This window comes from Nesoenas mayeri (genome assembly GCF_963082525.1).
Source record: "Nesoenas mayeri genome assembly, chromosome: 2".
Lineage (NCBI taxonomy): Eukaryota > Metazoa > Chordata > Aves > Columbiformes > Columbidae > Nesoenas > Nesoenas mayeri.
The window spans coordinates 39514919-39532873 of NC_137543.1; the positions used below are offsets into that span (position 1 = coordinate 39514919).

The window sequence follows — 17955 nt, forward strand, 5'->3', positions numbered from 1 at the left end:
GAGTAGTAAATATTGTCTCCAATGTCAGCAGAAAACCCACTCATAGATTAATTAAGTCCAAAGCTTTATCTGTATGAATTAATTAATTTCAGTTTCAGTACAGATTCAGGAATTCTTATCTCTTTAGGACTGTCCTCTTGCAGTTTTACTCACACTTAGCAATAAGTTTGATAAATTATTTCAAATGATACGATAAAGGAAAACACCATGACCAGGAGGTTAATGCTGTCTGTGCTATAGTGAGGAGATACTATCTTCTGACAAACTTTAAATTCAGGTTCTCCATACTTATTAAAGGAGGCAAACAAAATTAGGATTGCCAGTGGGACTCTTTTTGAAACATCACACAGAAATAGAGTAAGATACTTTGCAACTACTGCAGATGTCCATTCATATGAGCCTTCTCAGCAACCCACCAGAAACCATCTCTTTCAGACATTGAGCACATGTGCTACTGAGTGCATTTCTACTAATTCAAAGCTGCTTTTAAATTCTCTTGGAAAATATAAGAATAAAATTTATATAACCCTATAAGCCTAGGCAAGCTTTAATTCTATTTTCCATTTATTAAAAGTTCTGCTGCTATCCTCTGTAATTCTTAAACAGTAATAAGTATTTTGCTCCACACATATAAATAAATGTTTCTACCTTTTTTCTGGAAAAATGTCAGTTTGATTACATTCTAAATGTATCTACTATTTGAAGAATATTTGCATTGTAATTGTATTTGTGTTAGCCGTGCTTTTTCTTAGCTGCATTTTCATTGCATATAAATTGGAGTTGATCGGAAAGCCGCCTCTGAAATGGAAGTTATTTTTAATTACTCTTTGGCCATGCTTTGAACTGGTTCTACAGCACCCAGTTTGAAACAGTGGGAGCATGCTCAGAGTGAAAAGCAGAATGCACATGCAAATGGTCTAATACATGTCTAGCAGAGAGGGATGCAAAACACATCCTGAAATAATTGTAGGAAGGTTTGAATTACAGGGCAGTACAGCTACTGAAGGAATTTCTACTGAAATCCTTTTTTCCTCAGAAAATTCCAATTTGTCAAAATCAAAGCTTAGTGGGGGGCAAGAGGTAGAGAGGAAGGGAAATTTTCACTTGAAGTTTTCACCTTTCCTCAGAAGACTGTGAAGTTTGAGATGTTTCAGGTCGACATTTTTGCATCAAGGAACTCCTGCTATTCAGGAATGTGTGTTTCAAGTGTTAAACTCTACACAGAGAGTTTAAAAAGAGACCTCAAAATGTTTGATAACAAAACTGAGTGTTTCAAGATCACTAGACAAAAGTTCTAATTGATGTGCAAGATTTCCAAGAAGTGCTCTGCTCTTGAGAGATGTTTTCTGCAAGTAGCGAAAACTCCTATGAACTGGAAAATCACTTCCTGCCAAGGTGTGACAGGGGGGTAATTGCAGCCTCCATCGAAGCAATGGCAAAAGTCCCATTCACATCAGTTGGGACTTCACCTCAAACTTACTGAACGCACTGCAGTATTTTTCAACCATATTGATCCCCACCTTGTGAGGAAACTGTAGGCTGCAATGAGGTGTCCCCTCATGTCACTACTCCTATGTCTTTCTGGTCTAGTCTTGTATGTGCAATCCCTTTGATATTTTTGCATAATTGCTTTATATATTTCTCATAGCAAGAAGGTTTCTGTAGTAAATACTCTCTTCAGGAAGCTTTCACTCAGTTTGCATGCTAAAAAGGAAAAGGCTTCTGGGGTTGTAAAAGAAATTAAATGGTTATCACAGATGCATCACTCCTGAAGTTCTGTTAAATTAATGAGGACAGGGATAATGTAAATTAATGCAAGTACATTTGGCCACATTCACATTTTATAAGAGAAAGAAATGTTCATGGTACAACATGAGCTACTTATGCATATGTTGGTGGGAAGATTCAAGCATGATTGGTGTCAGCTCCAGCTGCTGATTTACTGGCTACCAGTAAGAAACAGCTGCTTTCTGCTGCTGTAGCCAGAGTTATTGCAATAAACTTTTCTATTTTCTTGGCAGGGCTGAAAGAGTAATTGCTTTCCATCTGACTCGTACTGGCAACTTGATATGACCTTTACCAAAATGTGATAACTGGCATTAGAAAAAGACTTGCCACCTAACATATCCAGCCTCTTGGGCTGTCCACATTGCAGCTTATCCTTTACTCACAGCCAAAAGCAACAACAAACATGGCTGGGCTAATCAATTCTGCTAAGAAATTCATTTAAATTTTCAAGTGACAAATGTGACTCTACAGACCACTATGCTATTCTTTTCCCTTGTTCCAGTTAACTCCCTAGAGATGATAGGCACACAATGAACACAGACCTCCTCTTGAAGAGAGCAAAGTCTGTTTATCTACCTTTATTTTACATATAATGAGTCAATTACTTTTCTCGTTTCCTAAAATTTCAAAGGCACTTTCACTGACATCTCAGAGAGTACTCATTCTATATATCACAACAGCTGCTGGAGACAGATAGCATGAGTGCTTCTGAAATGATTAAAACTGACCTTCTTTTGATGGATACTAAGTGCTCAGCATTAGCTGTGACTTCATGTTCAGCAGTTCAACACAAGTGTCTAACATGGAGCACATTCTAATATTGAAGAAAAGTAGCTAGAGAAGAGATCTGGGAACTTTTGAGGCACCATGTAATAGAAAACTCAGTATGCTTTCTATGTGACTATATTGGAAATGGTTTCATCTAAATATCTGTAATTACACAAACATTTCATACAAATAGTGGATTTGAAATCAACAAAGTTTTTTTTTTGCTACAGATATTTGAGAAAGCCTATTTTATCTTATAGCATCTGCTAAATTGTAATCTGCAGCCATTTTCCAGATGCTGAAAGTCATTAAATCTTGAAGTTGTCACTTTTCAGAAACAGTTAAGTAATTCTTACTGAAGGACTTGTCTGCTGTCTTCGCAGACCAGATTTGCCCCCCTCTGTGGGTAAACCATGTTTAGCTTGTTCAATCTTGTCTCTGTGAACATAAGCTTGAGTTATTAGTGGGTTTTCTGGAGTAATTTGCAGGGGCTCTAGTTTGGGAAGCTACAACATGCCTTTTGGACATATCAACAAGCCATGATTATGACACAAGATCAGCCTGGTTTTATACTCCGAGGAAATTGTCTGCCTTCTGGTAGGCCACTACTAAAGAAGCTGTTGTCCATCCTCAAGAACACAGGCTAAAATATCCACTTCTGTTCAATTTCTCTCCTAAGAAAGGTAATGAGAAGGCTTTTGTACAAAATGAAAAATCTAAAGATGTCTTTAATTTTTTACAAGTCTTTAAATCCTGGACATAAACAGAAACAAAGCACCAACAATCTGTCTTGAAGTAGATTTCTTTCTAACAGCAGAAAAGCAAGAGGACTGATTGATTCTCCCCTGCCATAAATCAGCATTACCCTGCAGATGTGCACAGAGCCCTATCCAGTTATACTATCCCAGCAACTGGCCTCAGCTGTCTGCTAATTTTGGCTCTCAGATTTTGAACCTGAAAGAGTAGGGAATAACAGAGCAGGTTAATGAGTTTTGAGTCTGCGTTTAGTCTCCCAGAAATAAATACTATGTGCTAAGGGTTTTTTTTATTTATCCTTGTCCAAGTCAATATATACATGTGTCTATATATGGTTTTACTTGCCTAGTTTCTATTACTGAGGATTTAATCTGTCCTGTCTTCAGTAGGCAATGACAGAGAGCTCTCTGTCTTTCTGTTATATGATCTGTTATAAATACCTGATGAGACATAAAAGGATCATCATCATAGGATATTTATAGCATAGATAGACTTCTCTCTCCACTACAGATTTCTACAGAAACGCTGAGTTAGATCAAGTCTCTTCAGAATGCTCTGCATGTCTTATGTTCTGGATTCTCACTCACTTGAAACTTTCAAGTAACAGCAGCATTATGTTCAGAAATCCTATAGAAAGACTAGCAGTATCTTATACTCACTGTTTAAGGCATCTCATAGCCTGCATCCTTTGTGTGACTCATAAAGAGTTCAACTGGAAGCACTAAGTCAAAGAGATCACACCTGCCATGGGTTTCAGAGTATAGATGTGTTTAAACCAGGAGAGAAGAATCAGTTCCTTGCTCCAGGATCTGAGCTGGTGAAGGAAAAACCAAGCTTGCACAAGGATTACTCAGGCTCTGTTTAGATCCCCAGTTTGACCATAACAAGAATTCAGTCATACCCATTAATCCAGGTCATGCTGATCTGAAATGTTGTTCCATTATCTCAGCTTGATTTCAACTCAGAAAAAGCAAGAACAGATAACAATTAAGAAAGAAATCAAGTGCTCATAATGAGATGGAATGTTAAGTATTTTGATTTTTCAGATGAAAAATTTTGAAACAAACATATTTTCAGAGCTTTCCAGAGATTTTTGGAAACATATATCACTGTAATACTTCTATTCTGAAAAAAATGACATTGTTCCAGAAAAACTGTTTTTCACTGGAAAACTCTCATCAGCTCTAAAAGCTCATATTTCTTGCTAAGACTTTTGAAAACAAATACACAACCAAATCACACTTTTGCCATAATATTGGACTACACTTTTTTTTCCTAGAAGCTCTAGATTCTAGATTCTTTGAGCGTATTTTATGTTTTACCTCTTCCTACTGAAGCACAACAGGAAATACATTTGATTGTATAAGCTAGTGTCAAGAGACAAGTAATCTGATGCTATAATTTAACTGACATTAAGTTTCTCAATCCCACATAATTACAGTAGGAGGGAATTTAAAAAATAATTTAAAAATCTATTTTAAGTTATTTAAATGTATTGTCCACATTAAAGATAAAACACTTTACATAATTCTAAGTTTTCCCTAATGCAGTATTTCATTCCAGATTTCAAAGTGGGATAACCTCCAATAGTGTCCAAACCAATCTCATAGCTTGATTACCTGACCTGATCTCAGCATTGATGTTATTCTGGACAAACGTAACTTAAATACTTTTCTAATAGAAGCTTATACAAGTTTCCCATATTTGAATAATTTTTTCAGAATAATTTTACCAGTACTGGTATCTGATTAAGATGTTCTTAAGTCAAACATCATGGATTTCCTTTCATTGCCCTCTCCTTCCAGGAATACCAGTTTCCAAATTCACTGGGTGATGATAAACTGAAGATAATTTTTAAAAATAAAACAGCTTTAATGGATATCCTAATGGACATTATTGGTCATAACTTTTGCCAGGCTACTACCAATGAAAATCTGGGGACAAATCCCTTTTTGTCGATCTTGGTTGTTCCCTGTTGTTACTGCTGTTTGCTGCAGGGACTGTGAAATTTGAATCAAAGCCCATTTGAATTTTAAAGATCATTCCTGAAGTGATTCATCATTTCCATGAAGTAGCCATAGCGATTTTTTAAATAGTCACTGTCATCACAAATATGAGTAGAATTGCACGTTACAGAATTATCAAAGAAAAAAAAAAAGCATGTGGCCAGGATATGACCAGGCACGACCAGACCAGACCTTGTGCTGTTTTGAAAGTTTTGGAAGATTGCTGGATGCTGTTGGAGAAGCTGCTGTATTTCAACTCAGAGTACTTGCTGGGAGAATTTCTGAACTGATATGTGCATGCATATGCACAAACTGAAGTATGTAGCTCTGGTGTTGCATAATGTTGAAGCAAATAGTGGTTCTCTGTATTCATTGGTAGGACCACCCTGAAATCAAAAGTCACGTCTGGAGGCAAAGCAACTACCTCCTCTGAGCAAAAAATACCCAGGCTATCTTCACTGTAACACACTTCAGCCCTGATTCCCATGTTTATTAGAGGTCAGTAGCAAACATCTCACATACTAAGAAGCGACTATTTTTTACGTTTTACCTGCTTCACAATTGCAACATGGGTTTCTTACCTTTGCCATTAAACTCTGATGTTTCTAAGCTGTTATGCAAAATGCCAAAAGATCAGTCTCTGGTTAACTCAAACCGCAATTACGTTTTGTCTACCATTATAGGATAAGATCAGCATGACACACAGCTTCACAGAAGAAGAGAACAGAGGGGAGAAATACGCTGTGAAGGGGAAAAGCTGTGCTCATTAAAAGAATAAGGATCAGAAGTCAAAACTCATCAAGTTATTGGCAAAATAGATTGGTGTTATATACATCTCTTTCCCCACCTTTCCATCCACATGAGGATCTTCTCTTTAATGTCTTAAAACCCAGAAGATCAGTGAAGTCTAGGAAGGAGCATGGTTCAAGCTCAAAGCATACAGTAGCAATGGCCTTGTGATAAAAGAGCAGACCTCCTTAAACAGAAAAGGTTTAGGCACTAAAACTACACTTGTCCTGGTGCTGCTATGACAAGATGAGAGTCACCCTACTGTACAAATATCTGCTTAGTGTACGAACAACTGTTATTTAAAGCGGAGTCATAAGGCTCCTTTTAGGTCATTAAATAACTGAGAAACAGAGTAGGCGCTCTATTGAATTATAATGAACTGTCTTGTGTGATGCAGTATATACAGAAATCCAAACAGAAAGAAGAGTAGTATTGAGCAAAATGTGCTTTCAGCCATGTGGTGATATAACTCATATTTCATCTCCCTGAGTGTCTACACACTTTACAGTATGTGGAACTGAGCAACCTATGTAATAGCAGCATACTAATCTCTGCAGCTAAGTCTATTAGATTTGACTAGTGTAGGCCTTTCAACATAGGATAAACTAACATATGCACCTGTGTAATGTTTGTTCTATGAGCTTAGTCACAATGCACTGCAGCAGCAATTTGAGGAAAAAAAAATTGAACACAATTGCAAAAAAAAAAAAAAATCATCTGCCAATATGTTTATTGGCTTAAAGCAATTTGAAAATAAGAAAAAAACTACCCAATTCAGAAATTTAGATTATTAAGTACACTACTGCTTATTTTTTATGTCAGAATGTATTTCAAAAAGTGATGGTCTGAGATACTAAATCAGACAAGAGCCTAAGAAAGCTATTGGCAAATGGTTCAGCTATGGCATTAGAATTGCTATCACACAGAGGCTAGAAGTTCTTGGCTCAGACACCAACATGTGAACATATGAGTTCAACACCACTTGAAATTGTAAGAGGCAATTATTTTCCTTCCATCCACTTCACTATACTTACACAGGGCTTAAAATGACCCAAAATCTCTTATTAGAAAGGAGGACTGGAATATCTATGTAATCTTCCAGCCTGACCATCTGCACATGCATAATGCCTTGGCTGTGAGAAATAACAAGGAACTAAAACAGTCTTGTTTTTTTTCAGACATCATTGTCTCCTAAGAGTAGAACCTGACTTTTTGCTTTCAGTGAGCTCTAATGCAACTCGTATTGTGACTTCTCTTTTTCTGTATGTAGGTCTTGCCTTCATTTCCATTACATTTTACATAAATTTTACATTAGGATAACGGTAGTTGTTTTAAAATAATAATAGAACAAAGTCTTAATGAAGGTACTTCAACAGCAATGATGAGAGCCAAAAAAAAAAACAAACCACCTCTAAAAACACCCTACTGGCATTGTTTGCTAAATATGTGCTTTGTAAGCATGAATGACTTGCTTCTATCCCTAGTATATCAGAGTGCAACATTCACAACTCTTACAACTCATCAAGCCTGCCAGTGGTTAGAAAAGTCTGGAACACATTATCCCAATTTGTACTTTTTAGAGAGACAGTTATATTTCTACTTATCATGAAGAAGATGACAGTAATGTGACTTTCAATGAGAAATTAAATGCCTACCCACCAACAAGAGAGGCAACTTCCTTAAATTGTCCAGCACAGGATGTCAGGCTATTTACACCATCATAAGACCAGATTGGGTACTTCCATGTTTTCATACTTCCAGAAATATACTGTTGCCAAAAACTGCAAATAAACTGGGGGCTCCGTCCAGGTAATGGGGATGTTGAAGAAGAGCCTGTGAACAGGCACAGTAGGGGAAAATGTCTTTGAAAGGAATAACTTGCTTTTCCACCACTCAAAGCTGGACCTGCAGTAAAGTGGACGTGTCCCCTCATTCTCATGCAGTACTGTGGCCAGATACCAGATGGGATGAAGGCTGGATTGGCCTCTTACTGGAGCACTGGAAGAGCAAAGTTTAGACAGGCACAAGGACACCTTGCTGGAGTTTGATTTCCTTACAAATGTCACTTGGCTTTCTCTTCCTTCTGACTGTAGGGTATTTTTGAACCACAGAATGTTATTCTGTGAAGGAAGGCAGACAAAATGGTAGTAGCAGCAGGAGAAGATAAAGTACTGACCTAAGAACTAATTGCGCAGCTTGACTTTCTAATTTGTTAGATTAGATGAAAAACCTCCACAAAGGGAACTACTGGCAGATTTTTCTACCTCATTTTTGAATAATATAAAATAGAGATGATCATGATCTAACTGTAGACAATTTGTTAGTCAAAAATTAGTTGAACAAATTGTTCTTTCTAGTATATGAGATAAAGTTAAGACACACCCGCCCCAGGGAAGGTTATTCCTGAGATATTTATGACTGCAGGATACCTGAAAAGTACTAAAAAATAAAATGGAAAAACAAGAACTTATAAAATTTCTCCTATGGAGTTAGATGAAACATGATGCTTGAGCAACCTGGTCTAAGATTAAGTCAGTTCTGCTTTGAGTAGGAGTTTGGACAAGATGATCTCCAGAGGTCCTTCCAACCTAAGTACTCCCTGGGTTCTGTCAGATGCCCACATTAATAAGGTTGTGTCAGACTACTTCAAACTTAAAAATCTACCTCAGGTCTAGCAGGAGAGATGGGCTCAGACTCTAGTGGAAAGAGTTGAAGTTCTCTTTGAGCACAACAGCCTACCTTCATCCTGAGGTGGCCCATCAGGCCCAAGCCACCTTGGCCTCACTTTCCACCTAACCTCCTAACAGCAGGCAGTTTTATCTTGCTCCTGTTTATTTGCAAGCACCAACTGGATGTGCAGCCCCTGAAAAACCTGAACCATAATGTAACAGGATCCTGTGTGACAAATTAAGGCAGTCAGAATGAGGGCACGACAGGGAGCCCATCCTGCCTCTTCCTCATTTCCTTCTGACTCAAATGCATCCGCCTGAACACAACAGCACATTTCCATCTGCTGAGGGAACCAGTCTCTTCTCCTGCCACCCTCTCTCTGCATACACATGTGCTTGCATGTGGACTGCACACTCCAGAAGGCTGACACCACTGGATCTTAATCTCTCTGAATTCCCTGATGGATTAAACCGCAAATCTCTAACTGTCCTTCTTAATGCTGCAGTAAGTAACACACATACTGGTTGCGCTGATTTACAGCTGAAATAAAAGTGAAAGACTTTCAAAATGAAACATATGAAAATCAATCTATGTTGCAGGAAAATGGGACACTAAAGCATTCTGGATTATTTTCTCTTACCACCTTTCACCCTGCTCAGTGCCTGATGAGGCAAAAATCACTGTCTGCAGCAATAAAAATTGCAGGTACATGTATTACCCTCCACCTACCTGTAACCCTTCAATGGCCAGTTTGAGGATAGATGGTGTAAGCTTGGAGGCTTGCTTGAAGGAGAAGTTGCTCCAGTCTATAATTAGAATGAAGCCATTTATCTGAAGCTCTTGATCTTCGATGAGCACTTCCAAGGACAGTAGGATAGCCCGAAGGATATCTATGAAGGAGTTCCTAATGTCAAAGCAAAAAAAAAAAAAATTAAAAATCAGTGACTGCAGTTATCTTCAAACCTCAAGATACTCAGCTTTGCTGTGGATGGGACATGAACAAGGGACAGGGATTTATTCTGGTAGAATTCTTTTAAAAAGAAAGTTGTTTCAGAGGTATCACTAAAGTGCTCCTACTCCAAAACTCACATTACTCTGTTTGATGTGATAAGTCCTGCTCACTGGTGGATAGAATAAACCCTGAATTTTGTTTCTTCTGGCATTGCTTACAATAGACTTTCGTTAAGCTACTTTGGGAAAATACTACGCTGTGGTGAAGTGAAACACATTTAGCCTATCAGTTTAAATCCCTGCTCCTTTGTATATACGTTGCCATTTTTCTCCCTTCTTTTCTGCTTATTATAAAGAGGAAAATCAGAAAAGGAAATAAATCTGTACGATATTAATACAAATGGTATGGTTACAACTAAGCCCCCTGGCTTCCTGCTTGAGTGGAGGGAATTATCCAAGGCTTTGCACAATGAAGTCTGACTGTTGCCTTACTTCAGTGAACCAAATGCAACATGGAAAATAGTTGCATCCACTCAAAATAGGAACTCTTTATTAATTAGCAACTACCAATAGGCTAGCTGCAAGGCTTCCCTCAGCTCTGGCAAAATAATTAGAAACCTTGGGGGCCCTGAAGGAGATAGCAAGTAACAGAGAAGAAAACATCGAAATGTTTTCTTTAATGTGAAAGTCTGTACTGAGAAGTCTGGGCCTCTATCTAATTCCGTCTCATGCATTTTACAAAAGTGGGAGTTAGATACTTTAATAACTTATTCCATATTTGCCACCTTAGTAAGGTGAATCAGGCCATGTCATCAGCTGTCTTTCCCATTAAGATGATCTACCAATAACAGATTATTTTAGAGAGCAACAAACAAGGAAAGATTCTGAAAGTACAGCTTCAACCTTTGTAAAATGAAGTTGTATTGTATTGTTATTGCAGTGTGCTTTGCCTCTGCATAATTCTGAAATTTTTATGAGGCCTGAAGTCTATTACACATGCTCTGCTGCAGTGATTTTAATTTAATCCTTTTCTGCCATTTTCTTTAATTTAAAACAAGTCGTCTAAGCCTAGAAGAGTGTTGTTTCAAATTCTGCCTGAGAGAAAAAACCTATGTGCAGTCAAAACAAACTGTTCTACAATCAAGACCTCTGCCCCTGAAAGGCCGCAACACATGATAAATTTCTCTTAGAACTAAATGCTGAAATGTTTTCTTATTCTTTCTCTTTTCTCTCAGCAGGTTTTGAGTGGAAATGCACTTTCCTTCTCTAAAGACACGGTCCCTTGAAAAAGCTGTTTCTGCACTGCGCCTCTCTGCCTAAATTACAAGCTTCCCTGAAGTACAATTGCTGAGGCAACTTGCAAGACATAGGGCTTAATGATGTTTAACTTTGTTGCTGGTGGGTAACAAACTACTCCTCCCTCATTTGCAGTAACAGGGCAACCTTGACCTTTCCAAATCGTATGGGGAAGCTGTGCTAAACAGACAAACAGAAGGAATACTTTCCTTAGCAATGTAAGGTGAAGGCACACCGATTGGATTGGCAACTGGCATTTATTTTCAGTCTAAATTTATTTTAAAAAAACTGTGATATGAATATACTACCCACTGCCCAGCTGAAACGGGTCACTACTTTCAAGCAGTAACATGAAATTACTACATTTTCAGTGATGAAAAAAGCAATTGCACCCCTAGACCAGATCTACTTAATATATCCTACATTGATCTACCCCAGCATCCCTATTCAAGGGGATCAGCCTTCCACAAGAACTGTGCCATGGAAGGTCTGAGATGTGCAGTGTCTCCAAAAGTGTCCTCAGACACATGCCGGCCTTCTCTGCTCTCTGGTCAGTGTCAATGCAGAATGGCGTCATCATTCATAGATGGGCTTTCTGGCTAGATTGAGAAAGACGGATTTAATCCCACATTTGCAAATCATAAAGTGAACTGAAAACTTGTTATTACTGAAGGTGTGAAAATAAGGTTACATTATGATCAGAAAAGGTTTCATCCTTTATTTTTGGGAATAAGTTTTCTTAATAGAAGATGCAAACTCATATTATTGATCTTGCTACCTCCGGTGCTTTTAAAGGCTGTGTAATGATTCAGTAGGGCTGTATGGAAATGGTGTATATAAGGCATCTCCTATAATCACTGAAACTCTAAATTACAATTAAATATTACATTTCACTGAGCAAACCCTTCCTCTCAGACTCTGTCCTTAGGAATTCCAATCTTTGTTTAGGTGTCTATATAAACTACCAGGTTATCAAGCAATTTCTCACCTGTACTTCCCATAGAAATTGTCTTGGAGATAAGGCACCCAGATTTTCTAGTGTGTAACTAATCTGGTTGTCCCCTGTCCAGTTCCCTCCCCACCTCTATGTATTTGCAGTTTTGAGACATGGTGTAGGAAATAACTCCAAGTGAACATAAAGACGTTTTCAGACGAGTACAAGGAGACATGTAAGCAGTGCACAAGTCCTCCAGGTGGGCTGTTTGCAGGCACATTGTTTTGTGAATGCAGGGTGTGGAGAGAAATCAGAGAGAGTGCCACTTGAGGCTGAAGTGTTCTGCTCCCTAATCTTGAGGCTTTGAGACAAATCATTCAGCTGTGTGACTGATTTGCATCCAAATAATTTTCTATGCATGAACACAGAACCACTTTCTATTAGTCCATCTCTTTTGTTCCTTTGCTTAATGTTCCCTGCCCTCCTCCAACTCCCCTCCACACCAGTTTAAACCCCTCACAAAGAAAAATGTGAAATAAATTACTATTATACAAAGGGAAATGTGTAAGATGCTGTAAGGATTCAGCATGGAGCCTACTGAAGTGAACCACTAATGAGTTACAAAAGATTTGCACAAGGCCCAGAAACACAAAAAGGAGGAGGCAGAGTGCCTATCATCTGCCTTGGCTGAATGGAAAGGTACCACAAAAAAGACTCTCCAAATATCCTTTGGAAAATGGAAAGTTAGCCTAACAGAAGCTAGTGCTAAGGAACAATAAGGTAAAACAAAAATGAAGACCGTTTAGCTGAGGGATTTGATGAGGAGATTAGCCAAAGGCATAACATGAAAATAAATAAGAAGAAATTACGTAATTATAAGAGGTGTAAGCAGGATGTGGGAGAATCAAAAGGCTCGGTGGAGTACCAGGGTGCAATGGGAACAATTTAAGGGGATAGAGACATTGCAGGGAAATTAAATGATCTATTTGCATGTCTCTGCCACCAGTCACTTTGAAGAGACACAAGGATAATAAAGCTGAGTGACTGTTGGAAAATAAGGAGTCAAATAAGATATGCTGCAAGAAAGTGATATATTTTGGAGAAGATTGCATCAGTAAAGGCTTTTGACATTGCTGTCTCTGAACAGTTAAGCACAGGCTCTGGTTTAGGCATGCTAGTGAATTGGATTATTCAGACAGTTAAAAGTATGAATGTGCAGAAGTACTGGCAGCTGAAGCCATTAAGATTGTCTGGTAGTATCATAGAGCTGGCTATGAGGATTCCCACTGGGACTAACATGCAGAAGAAGCAGCAGAAAGAAGAAGGATCAGAAAAATATGTTTAGGTTGCTCCAAATTATTTGAGCTATTCAAAGCTGAAGAACCTATAAGAAAAGGCTTGGAAAGGGAAATGTTAACAACAAGCAGATCGACACTGGTGAAGGAGCGAGAACCCAGGAAGGAACATTTTTAATTGCTCTCACACGCAGCCAAAGAACAGTGTTAATGGAAAAGCCCCTGGAATCCAGTCAGCATTGGGTTTTGAACACGTATTCATAAATCATACTGAGTCATTTATTTCAGCAGATTAAATTGTCTTTCCTGCTCATGAAGTATTGATAAGAAAGCCCCAACTTCCAATAATGTGTTCTTAGAAAACATCTGGGTTTTTTTAATGCATGTGTTTATTTTAGAGATTCAAACCTCACCTCTGCTGAAAAAAGTACAGGAAATTACTAACTTCATTCATGTCTTGATTCAAACTCAGGGTTATGAGTAGCTACTCTGCCTCTTGAGCATCACATGGTAATGGGAGTCAGTCCAACCACTGCAAGATCTGATCTCCACATTCTATGTCCTTATGGTGAGGAAAGCCCCTCATATGAATATCAAGCAATTCCAGGCACCCTTTGGCTGAAGAATAACCAGGAAGAATAACAGGAAAACAAAGAATTGTGAAAAAAAGCATGGTGACTCACTTGACTCATCCTGCACCAGAGAAGATGAGCAGTCAAACAGGGGAGCTCACAGCTGACTCACACACTGAAAAGAGGTTGTTTGTCTCATCTGTCTGAGGTCTAAATAGTGCATATGTGCTCAGAAATTAGCAAGGCTTGTCTACGATTCACAGAGAAAATGGGTTGAATTCACAGCAAATGTTCACAACAAATATTTTGACCAGCAGTGGGTAACTTTCTTTGTAGAACAATTCAAAGCCATTTAAACTTGTTAGCTGCAAAAATATGAATAATTCACTAGCACGCAAACTGGATAAATTCTTATACAACAATATGAGTTTTCTTTCCTATTTCGTAGGGTACCAACTCTTTCCTTGTCATGCTTAAGTTACAGATTTTTTTTTTTTTAAATTCCCTGTAGAAACAATATATGCAGATAAAACTCCTACTGAGTAAAACATAGGTTGCATTAAATCATTATCTTAGCTCCAAATTATTCTTCTGTCACATCCAGTGCAGCTACATTTGGCTGTTCCAGTATGTCAGGTTCAGACAGGCATCACTCCTGTTTTGTAATGAAAAAACAGCAAGATTTTCTCTGCAGCATCTGTGCAAGTCTATAAATAGAATTCCAAAGTAACTTTACATCCAGGATAACAGAATGGTAGATAAGTGTACTGACTTTTTTTTCTTTGGAAATAGTTAGTCCAACAGAGCGCTGTATACAAATAATAAAGCAGACTAAGCTGGGACCTGACCGTATTCAACAAGATCAGAAATCCACTGCTTAGCTTATAACCGAATGGAGGTCAGTCACCCACAGGTATCTGGCTGGCTTTGTATTCCTGCTTGGAGTGAGATGGAAGCCTCCGTCATTGCCAGTGAGGGAGAGATGTACCAGCCTGCAGAAAGAAACTACATTGGTTTATTCTTTAAAGATGCAAAAATTGCCTCTCAGTGGTTTTCTTAAAGATACAAAAATATTCCTCATGTTATGTTTTTGCTTGAGGTTCTTCTATATATAAGTATTATGAGGTTTTTTGCTGTTACTTTCCACTTCAATTGAACTCCATAGCAACCAATAGTCCCTGAATTACATGCTCCACATTCAAGTCTCTGTTAGGAATCTCCTCCTACATACACTCATTCATATTGTGGGCACCCTTACCAAATGAATACTTTGTCCCTGATGTTAAATGTGCAAGAAGACTTTCTTATATGTAATTTAGCTGAAAAACAGGGACCTTCACATCCCCTGTGCTTGGAGAGGGCAAGTGCAGGTGGGGGGTGATCTTTGGATCCCTGGTGGGACCAGCTTCCACCTGAGACCTACACAGGGGAGTGGGAAGGTGACATCTGATCTTCCCGTTGCCTCAGCTCAGGGACACGTTACACCATCTAGCAGGGAATCGGTCCAAGATAAAGCTCCTGAGAGCTCAAAGAATCCCTCCCTGAACTCTGCAGAAACTTGATCCCAAACGGAGCTGACAATCAATTGCAACCTGGCCCAGTACAAGCCCATGAGACACACAAGGAGTCACCTTGGGTGCAGCAGGGTGGCTAGCGTTGGGCTGAAGGTTCAGCTGGGCTCCATGCAGAGCCCTCAGCATCACACAAGGTGAAGCCTCCCAGGAACAGCATGCAGCTCTGCTTTGCAGCCCACTGCTGAAAGGAAAGGCCAGAACCGAATCTCAGGTGCAACATGACTGTTCCTCTAGCTGTGGATTTGTTTTATTCCTTCAGGAGGCAGTATTTCTGAGCTATACACTGATGGTTTTCTTCCCTTTTTAGTACCCAGGGAAATGTCATGCTTGCACACTGTGCAAATTTCTCTGTTGAGAAGGAATAAGTGACAATCACAAGCAGTGTGTTATGATAGTGCGGAAATTACTAGAAGTCCTACAGTACAACCCCCAAATGCAATCAATAAATCAATATTACACAGCCACTGCAGTAATTTGTCTGGATAGTCTCAAATAAAATGACCCATGAGAGGAGCATGGGGAAGATGGGCAAAGAGCACATTCCAGCATGAATACGGTCATGGAGTCTGTGGAGGTTTCAGGTTAGTAGTCTCCACTGTTAGTAATTTAGGACATGACATGTGGGAACAGACTGATGGTCACAGCTCAGGATACTGTTTAAGAGGTAGTTTTTAATCTATCATGATCTCACTGATACTGTTCCATCAAAGCACAGCTGTACTAATAATGAACAAAATGAATGCTGGTACATGAATGGCTTATGGTTGGCAGCATTAGGATTGATGACCTCTGTTGTTTTATTCTATTCTGTGTGATTGTATAGTCTTTTCTCATTCCCTCTTGGCAATGCAATCCATCCTTACATCACACTAAGCTATTTGCTCAATTTCTTGCATCATTGCATTCCATAAGTAAGTTTTTCATTACAGAAAGGGAAAGGATTTTCTTATGAACATTACAAAGCTACTGTTTAATCATAGAAAGCAATTATACAGGTCCTTTGTTCTGTTATTAGAAGAAGGTACAAACGACATCATCAGTTCAGTCTCTCTGCTACCATGTTTTCTCTATATGATTCCACTATATCTCCTCTAGCTATAATTCTGCTGCATTTTCGCAATCTTTCCATTTGAAATAACCCTGGACTTTTTGCTCCCTTCTGATGCAATCACCTCACTTGTTCAGAATGTTGATGAATTCCCTTTATTACTCTTTTTCTTTTGGACAGTTTTATTTTTTTACATCCCCTTCTCTTTCAAAGAATACAATGTAAAATGAATTCAGTATTCAAGGTGAATTTGGAATATTAGCATACATGAAAAAATATGTTATCTTTTCCTATTTATTCTCCATCTCATTTTTAATGCAGCCTAACATCTAATTAACTTTTCTGACCAACATTGCACAATAAGTACACTTCTTAATTGTGCTGTCTATAATGACCTGATGTTTTTCTTAAAAGGTTAAAAGTAATTGAAAACCCAGAAGAAACTGGATAGAGTTAAGAGAGGATAAAGGATCTGCATACAAGATGTGGCCACATATTAAAATCCAGCATGTTCTGGCAGTGTACTTCGACTTCTTTGCATAATAAATGCTGCTTTTCTAGGTCATTCTAGAGTTTTCCACAATTTTTGCTAATCTTCACTACCCTACACAACTTTCCATTTACTTTTTGTCACATCACTACTTACCTCACCTACTCTGCCAAAAGAATATTACTGCTGGGGATTATGACGATAACATGGAAGGTACATTTGATTCTACAGGCTGAAAAAAAATCACAACAAATCATAGGAAAACTGGAAAATCAGATGAGGCCAGATGGTCAGGAGCAGATTGCATCAGGCTGAAGAAATCATGATCTATATAGCAGGAAGATCAGAACTAAGGTACTTATGGTGAAAAGCCACAGTAAACTGAGACCGTGAAGGTGACAGCTGTGCAGTATTATGTCCCTAACAAAAGTGTAACATGAAGAAGAAAATGAAAAATACATTATCTTAGTGGACTTTATTAAGTTAGTGTGACATCCTCCTTGGCTTGTGTGAAATGAATTTACACACAGAGACAGACTGCTGCAGATCCTGCAGCAGTGGCATGACTGGAAATGGTTCCCATGAAGATGGTGGAAAATGGCCTGTGTATCTTCATTGGTAGGATCATCCTGTGGTAGTAATGTATATCTCCACATAAAGACTTATAAAGTGGGTTTGGTATCACCACATGGTATAATGGAGAACTAGAGAGACCATGTTTTACTTCTTTCAGGAGGAATGAAAGACAAAAGCAGAGAAGGTATGGGCAGTAAGCAGCAATGCCACCAAAGAAAGCAAAGAAACAATTTGCAAAGAAAGCAATCAGCAATATCACAGTCTCTAGACTTACAACTTCTCTCCAGCAAAAGCAGCATTTTAACTGCCAGAATATAGATGAAGATATAAAAATGATGATGCTTTTGAAAAGCTTGGAGAAGCTCATTGGTCCCTATGCCTGTCTGTTGGAGACCATATTAGGGTTTTGTTAGAACAACAAGAAGAGTCTGATGAAGCCATG

The 17955-nt window shown here is 38.5% G+C and overlaps 1 protein-coding gene across 1 annotated transcript in view; it reads right to left on the reverse strand.

Moving 5' to 3' along the window:
* Positions 1 to 17955, reverse strand: part of CLVS1 (clavesin 1) — a gene marked incomplete at both ends in the record, with an annotated part of 92413 nt that overhangs the window by 56779 nt on the left and 17679 nt on the right. Inside the window, one exon of the mRNA XM_080339974.1 lies at positions 9507 to 9681. Coding sequence (XP_080196100.1) covers positions 9507 to 9681 — 175 coding nt within the window. The remainder of the gene's footprint in view (positions 1 to 9506; positions 9682 to 17955) is intronic.